Source organism: Peromyscus eremicus, chromosome 18 (assembly GCF_949786415.1).
Source record: "Peromyscus eremicus chromosome 18, PerEre_H2_v1, whole genome shotgun sequence".
Classification (NCBI taxonomy): domain Eukaryota; kingdom Metazoa; phylum Chordata; class Mammalia; order Rodentia; family Cricetidae; genus Peromyscus; species Peromyscus eremicus.
The window spans coordinates 21544692-21563195 of record NC_081434.1 but is presented as its reverse complement, the minus strand read 5'-3'; the positions used below and the strand labels follow the sequence as shown (position 1 = coordinate 21563195).

Here is an 18504-nt window from a genome sequence, read left to right as displayed (position 1 = left end):
ATAGTGAAGAAATTACACAAAGTTTAGTAGAGTAGAAGAACAACACAGTCAAACATGTGTGTAACTATTGACTTCATCAAGAGAACATCTGAGCTAAGCTCACAGGCTCCAGGGCACTCCCAAAATAAAGTAACTTCCACTTTCTAGGATCCCTACCATTAACCAGGGCTATAAAAACTTCTCATATATTTAAATATGCACATTTACAAATTATGTTTCAAGGCAATATCATAAATATAATATTTCTGAATAAATTCATTTGTAGATAAACATCTGAACTGAACACCATTTATAAAGTTTACATTTCAAGCACAGCTGATGTCTCTTGCCTCCCTTGGATAGGTAGCAACTGCTAACACTTAAATAAACAGGACAGCTTAATTATGAGCAAATCATGTTTCCATTTCTTTTTACGCACGAGATAAAAATAACCAATTACAAATTATCAAAGCCTTACCATCATAACTGTAGAGCTGTAAAAGTCATCATATTGCAAAATGAAAACTGAATTGTAATTACAAACATCTTTGATTTTTACAAGCCTCTAATGAAATGGGCACTAGAAAAAAAAATGGTTATTCTTTAGGCTAAAGAAAAAAAAACATGTGTGAGTAAAAGACTCTGAGGAAATGAAGAGAGAAATAGCAACATTAGCATTTATTGTATAAAGGGGTGTGTGTGTGTGTGTGTGTGTGTGTGTGTGTGTGTGTGTGTGTGTGTGTGTGTTTCTCTCTCTATAGTCAAGTCCTTCCTGGAATATTGGAATTTTTAACAGACAACATTGGGAGAATTCCATGGAAACATGATATTCCTTTGGTTCATAGTTTGCTTGAGGATTAGGAGTAGCAGCCAAACTTTTACCTCATTTGGCAAAAGTACAGCTAGTTAATAAGACAGAACACCAAGCCTTACCATTTGTTTCTCTCTAAATTAAAAAAAAAAAAAGAACAAATCACTGGATTTAATTATTCCCTAAACAATAGGTCTCATATAAGGAGAAGATGTATTAAAAGCCTTCATCTGTATCCCTGGCGAGGCAAGTTGGATGAAGGGCAATGGGGAGAAGTGAGTCAGTTAGATAGGGCAAAGAGATGAAACAATTCTATTGAATTCTATTGAGAGAAGAGAATCACAATAAAATGTGGATAAAGAGGCTGAATGTCTAAACATCATGTGCTTCTGGTGCAGAGGAAATAGCGTATATCTTGTGTTTAAAAGTTATCAAACAATGTTAGAACCTTGTTATATCAACTAGCTAGACTTTGGGTCTTCCCTGGGTCATGATGCAGTTTTTTCAGCAGCAAAATGGAGCCAGGTGTAAGATCCAGCTCACTGATCCATGAGAACTAAGTAAGCAAAAGGCACTAGAAACCACTTCACATGGTTCTCAGTCTAACACAAGACCTTCACAACTCCTGAGTGAATTCATATCTGTGTGTAAACAGTAGACACTCAAATAAACGCTTCTGTGGGAGGGTTTCTGCCTCCTCTGCCCTTTCCCACACTCCACTGAGTTATTGACTTTGTGTTCCTTGATTTAAATGGCAACACCGCCTCTTCAAAAAGAAATACGCTTGAAAGAAACTTAGCCTTCTTCTCTGAGACAGTCAGAGCAGAAAATTCACTGAGTGCGGCGGTTCATGAACCACAACACTGAAGCTTCACAGGGGAATTTATTGTGGCAATGATTCTTGTTATGTGCTCATCAGAATGACACAGTCTTAAGACTCAAGTCTCCGAACTTGTCAATTAAGTATTCTCTGGTGAAATCCTCTCAAGAGGTCTACAAAATGGCACACGAATGTTTGCGATTTTGTCATTTATCTTTTGCAGAAAGAATAACGATCTGTTCAAAACTTGACTTGGTGCCATTGTATGTAGTTGGAGAATTAACTGACTGAGCATGGAAGCAAGGTGACCATGAGGTCAAGGTTACAAGGAAAAGCATAAAATATTTGCAGTGCTATAACTTTCTTCCTCTGTGGAGCATAGGACAATGTGTCTGTATAAAATATTCATTTTATTTTTTGGAACTCAGTTTATCTCTGGACGAGAAAGAAAAACTTTCCTTAATTTTTAAAAGATACTTTGCATATCACTAATCAGACCTTTCCAATAGGTCATGAAGTAGAGGGGTAAAGAAAAAATTCAGAGTCGAAGTGCTAGAGGCCAAATCAGGACTGTCATCTTAATGTGCAATGTTACTTCATCTTAATGTGCAATGATTCCTCTTCCTCAAACAGGAGTAACAGTACTCTCTAACTCACACAGTTCCCAGAAGATTTTTTTTATTCAACTTGAACCTTGAAAAAGATATCCGTAGTATCTTGACAACCAAATAGTAAGCAGGTAGTTGGTATTTGCCAGTGTTATCATAAAACTTAAAGTCATAAATAACAACCCAGGAAAACCATACACAAACCCAAAGTATTACGTCACCTGCATTTGTGTGCCTTATTGTTTGTTATTCTCATCTAGTTTTCCATAGATACTATCATCTGCATCTTCTTCTTTCATTCCCATAATTGTGATTGTATTCAGGATATTTAGTAGCTTATGAATCAATAGGAATCAGTTGTAGCTTTCAAATGACCCAAAGCTAAACTTATCTTTGGCACAATACCACCGACAAGAAGAGATGAAGGTTTCAAACTACCATATTTGGACGATTGTAGATGAGAACTCTGTCTGGTCTGTGTTGTCCCATTCTCAGAGCTTCTTCTAAGAGCGGGATGTACTCTACCTTCCTTCCGGGTTCAATACCGAAGGATGCTGTAACAACCACCTTGGGCTAAGATGAGAAGAAAAAAGAAAAGAAAAAGCTTTAATACTCCTAGTAAAAGTAGTCATAATATTTCAATGTAGACTGTCTATTTAATGTTGTGAAAGAGATGTTTAAAATGTTTCTGTTTACTACTAAACAATTGGCCTAAAATCCAGCAAGCCTTTTTTTTTTAAAACACTAACCCATAAAAATCTCACTTACCTGTTCAAAATCATACACTTAATAATACTTAGGGCTTATAAATATGAGTTATATAAAATACTTTCCAAAGAATTCATTAAGCCAAGTTTTTTTCTCAGTATAGAAATTTTAATAAGTAAATATACCCTTTAGTTTCAATGGTGGGGAAGATGTACATGGATGGCTGCCAGCCAGACCCATATACTCAGTATTCTTCCCCTTCTTATGCCTCTGCTTCCACGGAATCGATGCCCACCTCTTCATAATCCTTCTTCAGCACTGCCAGGTTTATACATCTGTACAGACCTAAATGCACACACACCCCAACACACACACAAATATTTTTTTGTTTATAGGAGTACTGTATCTCTTAAGTAGCAATAACAAAACAAGTCAGGAAGATTTTTTTTAGGTTTTCTGTATAAATGGTGTCTCTTAAATATGACAAAATGAGGCAATCCAAAACTTAGATTTTAGTGATGTTTTCCTCATCCTTAATACAGGATTATGTTAGTACATATTATGTAGTTTTATATTATTGTTATTATTGTTATTGTTATTATTTTGAGACAGAGTCTCACTACATACCCCTGGCTGTTCTGGAACTGACTACGTAGACCAGGCTTCCCTATAACACACAGAAATCTTCATGCTTTTGCCTCTTAAGTGCTGGGGTTAAAGGTGTGTGCCAGTATGCCTGTCTTACATTATTTTTCTTAAAAGGACTCCCAAATCATTTGTTTTGATCTCATAAGTCCAAGACATGCTTCTGTCATTAACGTGCATTCATCTGCAAATTTTAGGTGTAGCTCAAAGGTATCCCTGGAATGTCTGTATTAATCTTTCTTTGGAACATGCTGGGTATGTCTCAGATATGGGACTGCAGTCCATACATTCCTTCATCTCCTAACACAGTAATCTCTCCAATGACAAATACAGATGCCAATTATCTTTGTGTCTCTTACGCCGCATACGTTCCTTACTACATCATAAGTTCTCAACAGCAACCATGAATCTAAGCCAATTTTTCAATAATTTATAGAAACAAGCACATCTTTATTTTGGTTATTATATTGTTCCAAGACAAGCTGCCATATAATAAATTAATCAGGAGACAGAAAATCACTCCATGGTATAGCATATGTTCTTGAATTCTGACTTTTGGTTACAATATAGTTCCTTTAGGGAAGGTTTAGACTATGTCAAATATATGCACATATAGTCAATTTTGCATTTTGAATGTCACTTAATACTCATGGAGCTGAAGCTCATGGCAGCTACATAACTTGCCTCAGGTTAGCAGTCGTGGAGGGAGAGAGAGCCAGTTCTATGGTTTCAGACTCTTTCTATCCAACTATAGTAAGTTGATATATTTTTATAAAGCATGGAGAGAAAATAGAAACAATTCTTGTTTTGTTTCATTATGTTCTAATGATACATACTTTAGTTCACAATTTATTGTTTTTAATGTTTGTGAGCATAGCACTAGATAACATTTCCTAAGAATATAATTTGGAACAAATGAAAGTAAGCTATACAATAAATGAAGAACACATATAAATTTATAACATTTGAATAATTATAGTAAGTCAAAACGAGAGTCTGAAATAACTCCTTTCATGTTTCTATTAACAGCTTTCATCAGTGATTTTATAGAGTCTGGACATTTTCACATGTTTATCTGTTAAAGTATTTTTTATCCTTTTTTAAAATCATGATGTGAAAACAGACATTTCTACTGAGTTTGTTAAATTTGGCATGATGAATGGCTTTTCACATAAGAACATGCATTATTCCCCTAAACGCATTAGTAAAGTTAAGCATGTGCATTGTGAATGAAACTCCTCCATCAGCATAGCACAAAAAGACTCTGGATTTCTGTATATATTAATTTCTCTGTATGTTATAAAAGGGTATTTTTAAAGTAATGTACCCAATGTGTTTGTGTAAATGGTGCTCAGGATTTCTGTGGCTAAAACCTGAAGTCTACAGCAGCCTCCTCAAAAACTTTTTCCCCCTAATTTGCAGGTCAGTGACTGATAATTCCTTTAGATTTTTTTTTCTTTTGATGAGCCTTAACTCAGTGTTTTTAAAAAGAAAAGCAAACAACAACAACAACAAAAAACTAACTCAGGTGGTTAATTCACAAAATGATTTCCCAGTTCTAATACCTAATTAATTTTCAGATGAAGCAAATACATAGTGTTAGTGTGTGCCTGCCTCCCAGGGGAATTCCTAACATACTAACTCCTTGCCCTGCTAGGAATGTCCCATTTGGGGCTTGTGTAACGGTAAGGCAAGCCATCTCCTCCTTCCTTCCTTCCTTCCTCAGTCTTCCCACGGCCATTTCCCCCCACATATTCACAACTGCTTTGCAAATAGACTACCTACCAAAAATTCTTGCTTAAGCTCTCAGAGTCTCCCACACTGCAAAGCTGTCTTCCTAACATCACTTCAAATACAACAGCTGCCTGCTCCAAACTTCGCTCCATTATTTCTGCAGGTTCAATGGAATCCTATCTAGCGAGCTCTCTCCCAACATTGTCACACTATCCTGCATGCTCTCTCCCAGATGACTTTTCTTCCTTCTTGCCTCTAACTCTTGATTTGTGTTGTTGGTGGATCTCATTATCTCATTCTGGTCAACTAGGAAATCTTAGTCAAGATCCTTCTTAAATATTTCCGTTTTTCAGGAATCCCTCTTTAGATGCCCAAAAAAGAAAATGTCCCTACCTTTAAATTAGAAAGCTATGCAATTTTTGTAAAGTTTTATTGTGACAAAGATATCCTCATCCTTGTGTGTACTCTCTATGGCCACTTCACTGCTACATTAGCAGCTGAATGGCTACACCAGAAACAAGGAGGCACACAAATCCTAAAACATTTACTGTGTGGCCCTTTATAGAAAAATATGTAGTGACCCCTGATAAATTCATGAAATGATAATGTCCATCATTTTTTAAGTGACCCATATAAGTCACAAACCATGTACTAGATCATTTAAGGTCATACCTCAAGAATATTATTACACAATAGGTTTATGGAATTTGTTATCTTGATAACCAATTTCAACACGTGAGAGCAATCTTCCAAACATTCCCTTAACCCTGTACCTATGTGTCAATCTCTCTGGGTAATAATAGTTTATTACCCATTTCCAAGGAACACACATAAAGGGAGATTTGTTACCCAGCTCCAAGGAAATTATCAAGGACTTAGATACATCTAAGGAGTAAATTATTTATCACTTGTCTTTTTGGGGTGTCTTATCCATGTCAGTACATAACACAGAAGGCACATACATGCTTCATCTCCTATTTTATATTCCTCTAAACACATAGCAGGATGTTTGGTATGGTAACAACTCCAAAATTAATGTATGGTGATTAGATATGTGCAAAAAGAAAGAATGAAAGAAAGAAAGGAAAGAAGAAAGAAAGAAAGGAAGGAAGAAGAAAGAGAAAGAAAGAAAGAAAGAAAGAAAGAAAGAAAGAAAGAAAGAAAGAAAGAAAGAAAGAAAGAAGAAAGAAAAGGAGAAGGAACTAAATTTGAGTATTCCATTTGAAATGAAGATCAAATCATAAAATAATACTTAAATGAATTCCCCACAATTAAGTGGTATGCTATAGGCAGCTGAATGACTTGACCCTAAAGAATGCACTCACCTTTGCATGATCAATGCGGGTACTTAGTTCTTTGGATGCAAACCCTCCAAATATGAGGCTGTGGATGGCTCCTATCCTTGCACACGCCAGCATGGTATATATTGCTTGTGGGATCATGGGCATATAGATGACCACAGTGTCACCTTTCTTGACACCCTGCTTGACCAAGACACCAGCCAGCTTAGAGACCTGTTATGAGAATCATCAGAACGCCATTATTTCCCTAAACTTGAAGTTGAGATAGTTAATCTAGAAGGCAGTCATCTACATTGTGACAAATTAAAGAAGTGTGGAGAGTGTATTTAATAATGAAGATAATCGTTTAGACAGGATGACAATAACGTCTCCTCACTTTAAATGATTGCATATGAAAATTTCCACCATTGTGTCAGAAAACTCCAGGGCTTGTATTCACTTACTCAATCATCATACAGCATATTGACTAAGCAACTTATTCTGTCTGACTTGATATTTGTAATTGGTGATGCATATTGAAAAAGAAAACTAGATTTTTCCATATGGAACTTACATTCTAACAGTCTGTTAAGCAAAGGGAAAATAAAAGAGCTATAAATTTAGGTATATGGTGGATTAACTATGAAAGTAAACACATTTAGAGAGAAAACATGGCTATATATGAAACATCAAACAAAGCAGATTTTACTGTATTGTTTTTCTCATTTATAGGCTAGGTAATTGAGGCTCAGAGGTAACCTACAGCTAACCAGACATCATATGACTAGTAAATGAAATAGTGGGGAAACTATCATATTTACTGGCCTCATACTCTTTGCTCTTTTTAACACCTCAAGCCAATTTTTCTTTATATTTTTATACTAAATATTTATACACAATAATTATAGAGTAATTTCCTTTTGGACCAAGTATACAAGCCTCTTTTCACATTTACCATGCATTGGAAGATCAAATATAAAAATGTCTTTTCTCTTAACACATGTTTTTGCAATTTCTAGTAAAAATATAGCAAAACAAATCATAAACACACACATAATATAATTTGCTGTAGGAAATATTTTCACATCCAATTAGAGCAGGCTGTGTGCCCAAACCTCACTATAAGTTCAATATCCTATCACTTTAAAACTGTTCTTTCATTTAAGATTATTACTTCTCCCAAAATGGAAAAATAAGTATCTGTTTCCTCTCTCTCTCTCTCTCTCTCTCTCTCTCTCTCTCTCTCTCTCTCTCTCTCTCTCTCTCTCTCTCCTTTCTATCTCCATTACATGATTGATCAGATCTGTAAATAAAATAGAACAAATAAGACAGAAATCTCTACCTTCTCAGTATTTAATTTTAACAGAAGGAATACCTGTAATTAAAGATAAGTCCATGTGTTTTATTCAAAGATTATCATTCCTATGAGAGAAGTAGCTATAATTGCCAATGAGATACTCAGGAGAGACATCCCAAGGAAGTCACATTTTAGCAAAACCTGTAGAAGGCTGAGAATAAGTAGTTATCTATGAATATGCTATCGAAGACAGAGAGAGCCAGAGATGGTCATTGTCAAGTCACCTGTAGGGCCCAGTGGGCAACCATAAGGATTATGGCTGGCCATTTGAAAATGATTGTTCAAGAAAATGAGCAGAAGAGGCACGAGGGAAGGAACTGGCCACAGAGCTATTAGTGGTTCTCTTCACTTCTTTCTACCTCTCTTTCTGATGAAGTTTAAACAATTCTGAATTCTGACCATTGTTCTCTAAGTTAAGGTCTTTGATAAAAGAAATGGAAAAAAAAACCAAAAAAAAAAAAACCAAAAAAAAAAAGCTTAGTGTTTTCTTTTTCCAAGTACTATAAATCTTATAATGGAGTACTACCCAGAAAAAAAGTTACACGAAAAATACACAGAGGAAATACAGATCACAAACTTAAATTCCATATAAAGCTCAGAAATGGAAATAAACACTAGGGAGTTTTAACCAAACATTTCAGCATGTAATCCCTACAGAAATCACTATGCCACGTTATTACATTGTCCAATAAACCGTTTAGTGTAGAGTTCTGAATAAAATTGCCTGTTTACAAGTTTAACATTAACATTTTGAATAATGTCTGTTACTGAATTAAAACAGTTTTCCAACGAAAGCTAATCTAGGAATAATATTGTGAATTGTGTGTTCTAGTCTCTCTCACAAATGGCTGGAAGATGCTCACAACGTTTATTTCCATTGAAAGAAATGAAATCAAGAGATTCAAGGCCTTGCTTTTAAAACTAAGACCTCAGAGAGATTAAGGCATTGGCCAAACATGACATCAAAATGAGTTTAAGTTGGAATCATATTAGATATTAGCACGTAGGCAGCATGTTAAATTTCTTAGGCTTCATATAGTCTTTTGTCTGAGTGTGAGCTGGTATACCTTTTAAAGCAATTTGGTCCCCATGTGGTGATATGAAGCGGCCAAAGTTTATTTAGTTTACTTGTATTTATTTTTTTTCAATTTTCATACACTATAGTTTGATTGTATTCTTTCCCTTCCCTCGAACTCTACTTATTTCCCCACCTCTTGACCCACCTAACTTCATGTCTTTCTTTCTTTTAAAAAACAAAACAAAACAAGCTCAGAAAAAGTGTGGAGTGAGTGTATTTTGTGTTGGCCAACTCCTTCTGAGAATGAGGCCTATCCTGGAGTGTGGTTGATATACCCACTGTCAATATACTTCACTGAGAAAAAGACTGATTTTTCCCTCTCCTAGCAAATATGAATTAAAATAGCTTCTTGGGTAAGGATGGGACTTTGTTCCCATTTCCCATTCTCAATGCTGAGAATTTGTCTGGATTGAGCTGGTGCACGTCTCCTGCATGCTGCCACAGTTTCTGTGTGTTTTTGTGTGCATGGGCCCTGTAGTATTTGGTGAATTCTGTTTTTTAGAGTCTTACATCACCTCCGGTGCTTACAGTGATTCTGCCTCCTCTTCCACATAAATCTTTGAGCCTTAAGGGTATGGGTGTAATAAAGACATTCTATTTAGCAGTAAGTGCTCCAAAGTCTCCCACTCTCTGCACGTTGTCCATGTGGGTTTCTATGTAAATTATCATCTATTGCAACAAGAAGCTCCTCTGACATGGGTTGGGGGAGGCATTGATCTATATTATGCTTTATCCAAGATCCATAACATATCCAGCCCCAGGTTCTTGGCTTCTTTAATAGTGTCAGGTATGGGCTTCATCTCATGAAGCTGCTCTTATATCCAATAAAAAGTGGTTGGTTACTCCCATAACATTTTTGCATCTTTGTACCAGTGGGTATGTCTTATAGGCAGGTCAGCATTGGAGCTTTCTATAGTATCTTTACTGGCTATATAATATACATTACCTTTTAACACTATAAATACTAGTCAGTATGGGGTGGAGCTTGTTTTCGAACTTTACCTCAATTTCTCTATATTTGATGGAATTAAGTATGTGGTGTATTCAGCAGCAGGGTCTTACCATCAGGTTGGGGACAGCCACCAATAGCATTAGCAACAGTCTGTAATTTGAAGAGCAATGATTCTTATGGATACCTACATGTCAAAGAATGATTTAGATCTGTATCTATAAACCCTGCATAAAACTCAACTCCAAATGGACCAAGGACCTCAAAATAAGACCATATAACTGAATAAGACAGAAGAGAAAGTATAGAGTAGGATTGAACTCATTGACACAGGAAAAGAATTTTTGAACAGGATCTTAATAATGTAGGTTTTGAGACCAACAATTAATAAATAGAACTTCATAAGATGAAGCTGAAAAGCTTATGAACAGCAAAGGACAACATCATTCAAGCAAAGGCAGCCTATAGTAGACAGGGGAGAATCATCTTTACCAGTTGCACATTTTCAGAGAACTAATACCTAGACAACACATAGAATTCAAAAACTGAACAGCAAGAAATCAATAACACAATTAAATATAGACTATAGAACTAAACAGCGAATTCTCAAGAAATGAAACATAAATGCTAAAAAACAAACAAACAAAAAAAAAAAAACCAACCAAACAAAAAACACTTGAAGACCTGTTCAATATCCTTAGCCACCAGGGAAATGCAAATTACAACTGCTTTGAGATTTCATCTTATCCTAGTCAGAATGGCCAAGATCATTATAACAAATGACAGAACTTATTCATTGCAGATGAGAGTGCAAAATAGTACGAAAATCAGTGTGAAGAATCTTCAAAAAGTTGAAAACTGATCTACCACAAGATCCAGCTATACCACTCTTGAACATATACCCCATGATACATTAGCACAGGGAAACTTGCTCATCCAAGTTCATTAGTGCTCTATTCATAATAGGCAGAAAGTAGAAATAGCCTAAATGTCCATCAACTGGTAAACGGATAATACAAGTGTGGTACATTTACACAATAAAATGTTATTCAGCTGTTAAGAAAAATGAAATTTGCAGGTAAATGGAGCTAGAAAAAAATCATCCTAAGTGAGGTAATCCAGACTCAGAAAGACAAACATTGTATGTTTCCTGATAGGTGGATATTGATATTTTCTTTTAATTGTTTCTTTATTCTTCTCTCACGCATTACATCCTGACCACAGTTTTCTCTCCTTACATCCATCTGAGTCCTCCCCACCACCTCCCCTCTCCCTCAGATCCACTCCTCCTTCATTTCCCTTCAGAAAAGAGCAGGCTTCCCAGGGATATCAACTGAACAACAGCATAACAAGTTTCAATCAAACTAGGGACAAACCCTCATTTCAAGGCTGGACGAGGCAACCAGTAGGAGAAACGGGGTCCCGAGAGAAGGCAAAAGTTTCAAAGATGCCCCCACTGCCATTGTCGGGAATCCCATTCTTTTAAGCATTAGATATGTGCTTCATTTAGAATACCCACAGAGATTAGGTAGATCATAATGGACCAGCAGGGTGGAAATATCTTCCAAGGAAGGAGAAATAAAATATAGTATTACAAAGTGATAAAATGGACATTAGAGTAGGAGGATTAAATGGGTAGAGGATGCAAGAGCAACATGGAGGAAAGATATAAGGAAGGATAAGTAACACTAAAGACCTTGTGTGTGTGTGTGTGTGTCCCCCCATAGCTTATAGAAACTTTATTTTCCTTCTTTCCTTCTTTTGTTCAAGAGTTTTCAGAGCAGCTCAGGACCACTCATTGTTGGTTCCAACCCACTCCATGGCCTCTGGAGAGGGAGCTGCTGACCATTCCTCATGGGCTGGCTGGACACTCCAGTGTTCAGTAGGGAACTACTAGATAGGCATGGAGAGCATATGCTTACACTCAAACCAGTTGGCTACCTTTGACTAAGATGCAGTAGACATAGGAGCTAATACAGTCCATTCACCCAGAAATTCCTTTTTGGTCACAGCCTTTTTAGTAGTGTCCTGCTCTTCCTTCTCAGTCTCTTCCAGATCTCTGTAGAAGTACAAACGAGGCATAACACCCCATGGGTGCTCATGGGAGATTGTGCTACACATGCAGAGAATTGACCATGCACAGGCCAACATTCACCACCTGAGACCCACTGAGTGAGCCCCTTTGTGGTTGCATGGAATGACAACATCCACACAGCACAAAGGAGGATCTGTTACAGACAGCAATGGTGGGCAGGTTGGCATAAGAGGCCTCTGTGGCTGGCAGGTGGTCAGCCTTGGGATCAGTCACCACTAGGAGCCGTGACTCCCTGAAGGCTGCTTGGATTTGGTTAATGCAGGTCCCAAGTGTGAAGCCACTGGCAATTAGTATGGTTCCTGTAGCAACAGCACACTTCAGGCGGGCTAGTTGACCAGTGTTCCCGAAGGAGATGAGGCTGAGGTTGATGTCAGCAGGGTTCTCACCAGCAAGACTGGCTTGAGCTATGAACAACAACGTATCCCATGTTCTCTTCAGATTTATGATATAGATATCATCACTTTTCATTTTACAGATGGACTGCTCCATCTGAAAGTCAAGGTTGGTGCCGCGTAAGTGGGTTTCTGTGGCAGGGAAATTGAGGACATTCTCTCCCTTCATCTGCAGGATATGAAGGGTTCCAAACATTGTGTAGGTTTCCCTATAAGTCATGATGGTAATAAAGAACAGTGCCATGTTGTCCTGTTCCTGGTCAGCGCAGAAAAGCTAATGTCCTGAAAAGTTATGGAAACCCACTGACGTAGAATCTCCCTAAATGTGGATAGAAGAATTCTAAATGGTATTACAATATAACAAGGGAAACAATGGCCAAAATAGAAATCATATGCTGTCAAATAACATCCCCAGTACCCAGAATGGGTTACATTTTTTTTTTGAATAGTGGCAGAGCTTTTAAGAGTTGAGGTCTAAGAAGAGGAAATGAGGTATCATCTTGGCAGAAATATAGTTCCTGTGGGTTCTTGTGAGAGTAGGTAAATACAGGAAGAAATCACCTGACCTATGAATATCTATTATCTCCTGTAAGCTGCATGGTATTTTTCTCTTACATATTATTCTATATAAACTATTCAGCTTCAAATATTTTGTGATAGTACAAAATAGACTAAGACAATGTACGAATTCAGAAAACCCAGTGATTTCCTTGAAAAACAGGAAGGCGTCACAATACCAGGCCTGTTGTCCTAAAGGACCTCAATCAACTAAACCTGATGGTATCTGAGCTATTTACTCACCATCCTGAGGACATTCAATATAAATATTATTTATCATATCATTTCAGTTTAGAATACTTTCTTCAAAAGCCTAGGTATACATGTTCATGCCGTGATCCCTACACTATATTTCCACAGCTGTAGAAAAGGTGTGGTACATACTAATAACTGATTTTTCTCTCACCCACCTACTTCTCCTATTTATATTATGTACTTGGCTTCTGATGGCATCTGTGCTGTCAATCACTGCTTTGACTGACAGTCCATCAACTTAGACTTCAGCAGTTCAGTGCAACCACTAGATAGAGTACAATTGACCTTCTTGTTGCAGTTCTTTCCATATCAGGATCCTAGAAATGGTCTGAAACTTTAGCATGAGCAACATGCAGATAATACTTGCTTTTTAATAGTTTCCAAGAATCAAGCGTCACACTAACTTTTTTCATTGTAATTTGAAAGTAAAAATTTTTAAATTTACACTTAGAACACATAAGCAATTAACAATTTCATAAAATTAAGTGCATTCATTCTATAAAATGATATAGAATTAGCCTGTGAGTTATTAGGACTAATCAAATAAAATTATATTTAAAAGAAGAAAAGGGAAAGTACACTTTAAATAATTATATATTGTAAACCCTTCTCCAATCAATAACAAAAGTACTAATTAACAAACAATATCTGGGGAAACACATTACTACATTTGGGGACAAATGACCTGCTGTGTATAGTATGTAATTACTGAAAATATCTATTTTACTTGAGATCAGATATTGATCATTGCTCCTACATTCCTACACACAAGGGAATGCATTCAAAAGCATTCATTTTTAATGAATAATTTTCATTTCACTATGTGTCAACTGAGGGTCCATATAAATATGAATGAAAAATTCACTATTTGGAAACTATTTAAAAGCCGAAATTAAACCAAAACTATCTAACTAATACGTCAGGCATGTACATGTTTCTTATAACATAAGCTTCTAGAAAAGTAGTTTTTGAAGACAGTGAGAATTTACCATATTCAACAGTAAAATAATTTCCAAGAAAATATGATACTCTAGAGGATTGCAGCAGTTGTGGGAACGGCTTCCTGACGGAGAAAAGGCCACGTTATTAAAGAAAGAAAAATAACAATTTCCTAACTGATAATATCACACCATATATATTCAAGAGTGAAGTTTATTGTTATTTTTCTAAAACAGAAAATAATAAATATTTTATATTTAAAATAACACTTCTATTTTGGAAGAAAATATTATAAAATATTATCCTACATTTAAAACAGTTATCTGACTGTTGGAAACATTTACTGTAATGTTTCCTCTGGTAAAATAATTTTTTCCAATGAAGAAGTAAATATCATTACCGATAATAATTTTGCTTTCACATTTTCCTCACATGTGAGTTTCTATCAATATTTTGCCATTTTAATACTACGCATTTGTAAGCAAAGTGTAATGAAGAACTATTCAATTCAAGCCTGAAATAACTACAATTTCAATAATCTGTGTGCTTTCAACACAAATGTGAGTTCCATACTATATTTCACAGAAAATTAGTTCAATACCACATTTCTGTGGCCTATATTCTTACAATCTTGAAAAGTGATATATTTTTCCATTTCTTTAATAGTCATATATGTTGAAATCTACAACTACAGCATCAGAATTTAGCACACCCTGAAAGCAACACCTTGTTAATTTGAAAACAGTCCTCTTACATAGCAGGCCATTAATGATAGAGAAAAAAATTCTATACCAAGGAGAAGTTCAAGGTCTAAAGACTGGGAAAGGTCATCGATGCCTATCATACACACAGCATGGCAACAGCGTGTGGGACAAAAAGGAAAGAAAAGATACAGACAAAGGTTAGGGCCTCAGTTTCCTCTGCCTTTTAACCATTTAGACACATATGAATTATAGGGGTCAATAATTGGGGAACTATGACTATCTCCCACCTCTACTCACATGACTACTTCTGCCAAATCATTAATCATCATCGTATGCATCATCTGATTGAGAAAGTCGAAGCAGTTCTGAATGGGTATGACAATTCTTCATTATGAAGATATGAGAGGTTTAGAAAGGTCAGAAAACCATACCAAACATGCAACTTGTTCAAGCCCATTGAGTTTAGACTTATCCTAAGAACAATGCTGTGATTATCAGCTTCAACTTCTAAAACAAAATAATTGAAGGATTAAACATGCAAATAACTGGATTTTTTTTCAGCTCAAGGTTCTAGAATTTAGAGTCCAAGAATACACAGACCAATGGCTTTGGATATTTAGCCAGGATAGCACATCACACTGGAAAGATAGGTTGGAGAAAGCTTAGAGGTAAGAAGATATTAGGATTCAATAACCCTTTAACAAGCACATTTCCAATGAACTAAAGATCTTCCAGTAAACCTTACAACCGAAAGATCTACAGTATCTCTCAATATGCCATTTTGGGCTCCAAGCCTTTAACACAAGGACCTATAAAATATTGCATGTTCAAACCACACAAGGGGTAACATAATTGCAAAATGCTAACTGTAGAAATAAGAATTTTACAAATTCTTGAAGTGTACTGGTTATTTCATATATTATAGTTGTGACACTTATGATTAAAAAATGAGAAATGTTCATTGTAGAGTATAGGAAAAGGGAATTGATGAATTCAGGGAAGTAGAAGGAAAGAAAATTTTTTATTTTTAGTTACTGTCTACAAGCTGATAACAATCAAAAGCTTTGGATGCAGTGGGAGAAGAGTGTGTCTGTCATGTTTCAGTCTGAGTGGAGATGAACTACGAAGTACAGATACTTACTCGGCATCCCGTAAATTATTTCAGCATTTGAAGAAAGATATGGGGTGGTGTAAAACAGTTGGACACAACTTTCATACATCACATGTGTGTCAACAAAAGTCATGGGAGCAGGAGTAATCACACATGTAGGATATGTAAAGACATGAGAAGGAAGCCTAGAGGAGGGATAGAGAGGGGCCAGACACAGAGAAAAGCATTTATAGACAACGATGAGAGAACACAGCAGCTAGGAAGAAGATAATTGGAGGCAGGCAGAAGTGAAAGCTGGGTTTCCAAGATGGTAAGATAGTATAAAGAAAAGATGTAAAATATTGACTATATATTGGCATTAATAATAATAAAATGATGATTATCTGAAGTAGCATATTTTAGAGATGTATGTAATAAAAATAGGAAAAAGAAAGCATGCTATGATTTCAGAAATAACTAATATAGTAATTGAAGGAGTAGCAGAAAGATTTTATTGTTTTGTTATTTTTAAAATTTGAATTAATTTTAATTGATGTAAAAGAGCACACACATTGTACTTACTAACTAGATTCCATGTGATATTTCAAAACATGCAGAGATGGTGTACTGATAAAGACAGGTTAAAAAGTACGCAAACACTTACAGCTTCTTTATGGTGAAAAAAATTCATAATCTTCTCACTTTGGGAAGTGCACAGTACATGGTAGGTGCCTATGGCACACCCCCCTGTATATTAAGCATGGTTTTAAAAGAACTAGCACTGATTGAGGTTACAAGGGCCCAACAGAACAACAGATGGGAAAGATCTCAAAGACTGACTTCCTGGTCTCAAGGAAGGAATAATTGTGAACAGAGAGAAAGCATAAGCAGAATGTGTGGGCACAGGAAAGTCTGTAGACAGAAAGTCTGTAGGTTTGATACAGAAAGTTTCAATCATAGCTCCCAGGTATGAATTAATTTTCCCTATTAAGCTTGAAGGCCTGAGGTAGAAGGTCAAAAGTTTAAAATGGTTTTTGAAGGAAGAAGTGAAATTTATTAGAGAGGGGTTAAAAAAAGACATATTAAAAGACATCAAGGTTCCAGAGGTTTTGAAGCCTGAATGTATACAGGACTGACTACCACAGACCTGTTATTTTTCTTCCAAAGGATTAAACACATTGGGTAAAGATGTGAAATAAAAGAACTGATCCAAGTCTATAGTTCTGCCATGCAGTTTGTCTTAGTGAGAGTTTCTATTGCTGTGAAGAAACACAATGACCACTGCAACTCTTATAAAGGAAAACATTTTTTGGCATGTCTTATATTTTCAGAGGTTTTGCCCATTATTATCATGGTGGGACATAGCAACATGCAGGCAGACATGATGCTGGAGGATCTGAAAATTCTGTATCTTGACCTAAAGGCAACAGGAAGTGAACTGAAACACTGATTGTGGCTTGAGCATATATGAGACCTCAAAGCCAACCCCCACAGTAAGGCCATACCTACTCCAACAAAGCCATACCTCCTAATAGTGCCACTCCCCACAATCTCCTGGGGGCCAATTACATCCACACCATCACACAGTTAAAAAAAAACAAAGATGTTTGTGAATATAATCTGTAAACTGAGGCACAGCAGAATCTTAGAATTTATTTTTTTTGGGGGGGGACAGATTGAAATTAGAAAATTCAGAAAGCAAATTTGAAATCAGGGTTCAGTACTTTTAATGTGTTTATTTTAAAACCCCTGGTGTTCTTAAGTAATACAACCATATCATACATTCAAACAGTTTGCATTTTAGACAGACTACTCTTAAAATATTTTTATTGTTGTTGTTATTCTCATGATATATTGTCACTGTCTAAGCCCTCTTCTTTCTTTGCATTGCCCTGGTGTCTGAGTTACTTTTCTATTGCTATGATAAAACATCATAATGAAGGCAACTTATAAAAGAGAATGTTTAATTTGGCTTATGGATTCAGAGGGTCAGAGTCGATGATGGCAGAATGAATGAACAGCTGAGAACTCACGTCTTGATCCACAACCATGAGGCAGAGAGAGAGATAAGGCATGGCAGGAAGCTTTATGTCTCAGAACTTGCTTCCAGGGACACACCTCCTCAAACAAAGCCATACTTCCCAATCCTTCCAAATAGAGACCACCAACTGGGGATTAAGTGTTCCAATCTATGAGCCTATGAGGACCCTTATCATTCAAACCACCCCAATGGGTTAGGTTTCTGTGGTTTCATTGTTTTTTTTTAACCATGCAATTCCTTTCTTGCCTGTATTGTCACATCTCTTGAATGCGGATGGAGAGTGACTTTTAACTCCATGACAGAACTGTGAACCGGGGTCATTTCAATTCTTTACTCTCATCATCCATGTACCCAGTAAGTCGAATCACACTGGAGAGAAGTCACATTTCCGGAAATGTGAGTTCAAGGGTATACATTTGTGTTCATTTCATTTCCCTCCTAATCGTAAGTATTGCAACTTT

The 18504-nt window shown here is 36.3% G+C and overlaps 1 protein-coding gene and 1 pseudogene across 1 annotated transcript in view; both read right to left on the bottom strand.

The window, feature by feature from the left end:
* Positions 1-18504, bottom strand: part of Acss3 (acyl-CoA synthetase short chain family member 3) — a 199845-nt gene that overhangs the window by 104795 nt on the left and 76546 nt on the right. The window contains exons 5-6 of the mRNA XM_059245803.1: positions 6631-6819; positions 2657-2791 (exon numbers count right to left, since the gene is read on the bottom strand). Coding sequence (XP_059101786.1) covers positions 2657-2791; positions 6631-6819 — 324 coding nt within the window. The remainder of the gene's footprint in view (positions 1-2656; positions 2792-6630; positions 6820-18504) is intronic.
* LOC131895209 (small ribosomal subunit protein uS2-like) lies at positions 11755-12652 on the bottom strand (annotated as a pseudogene).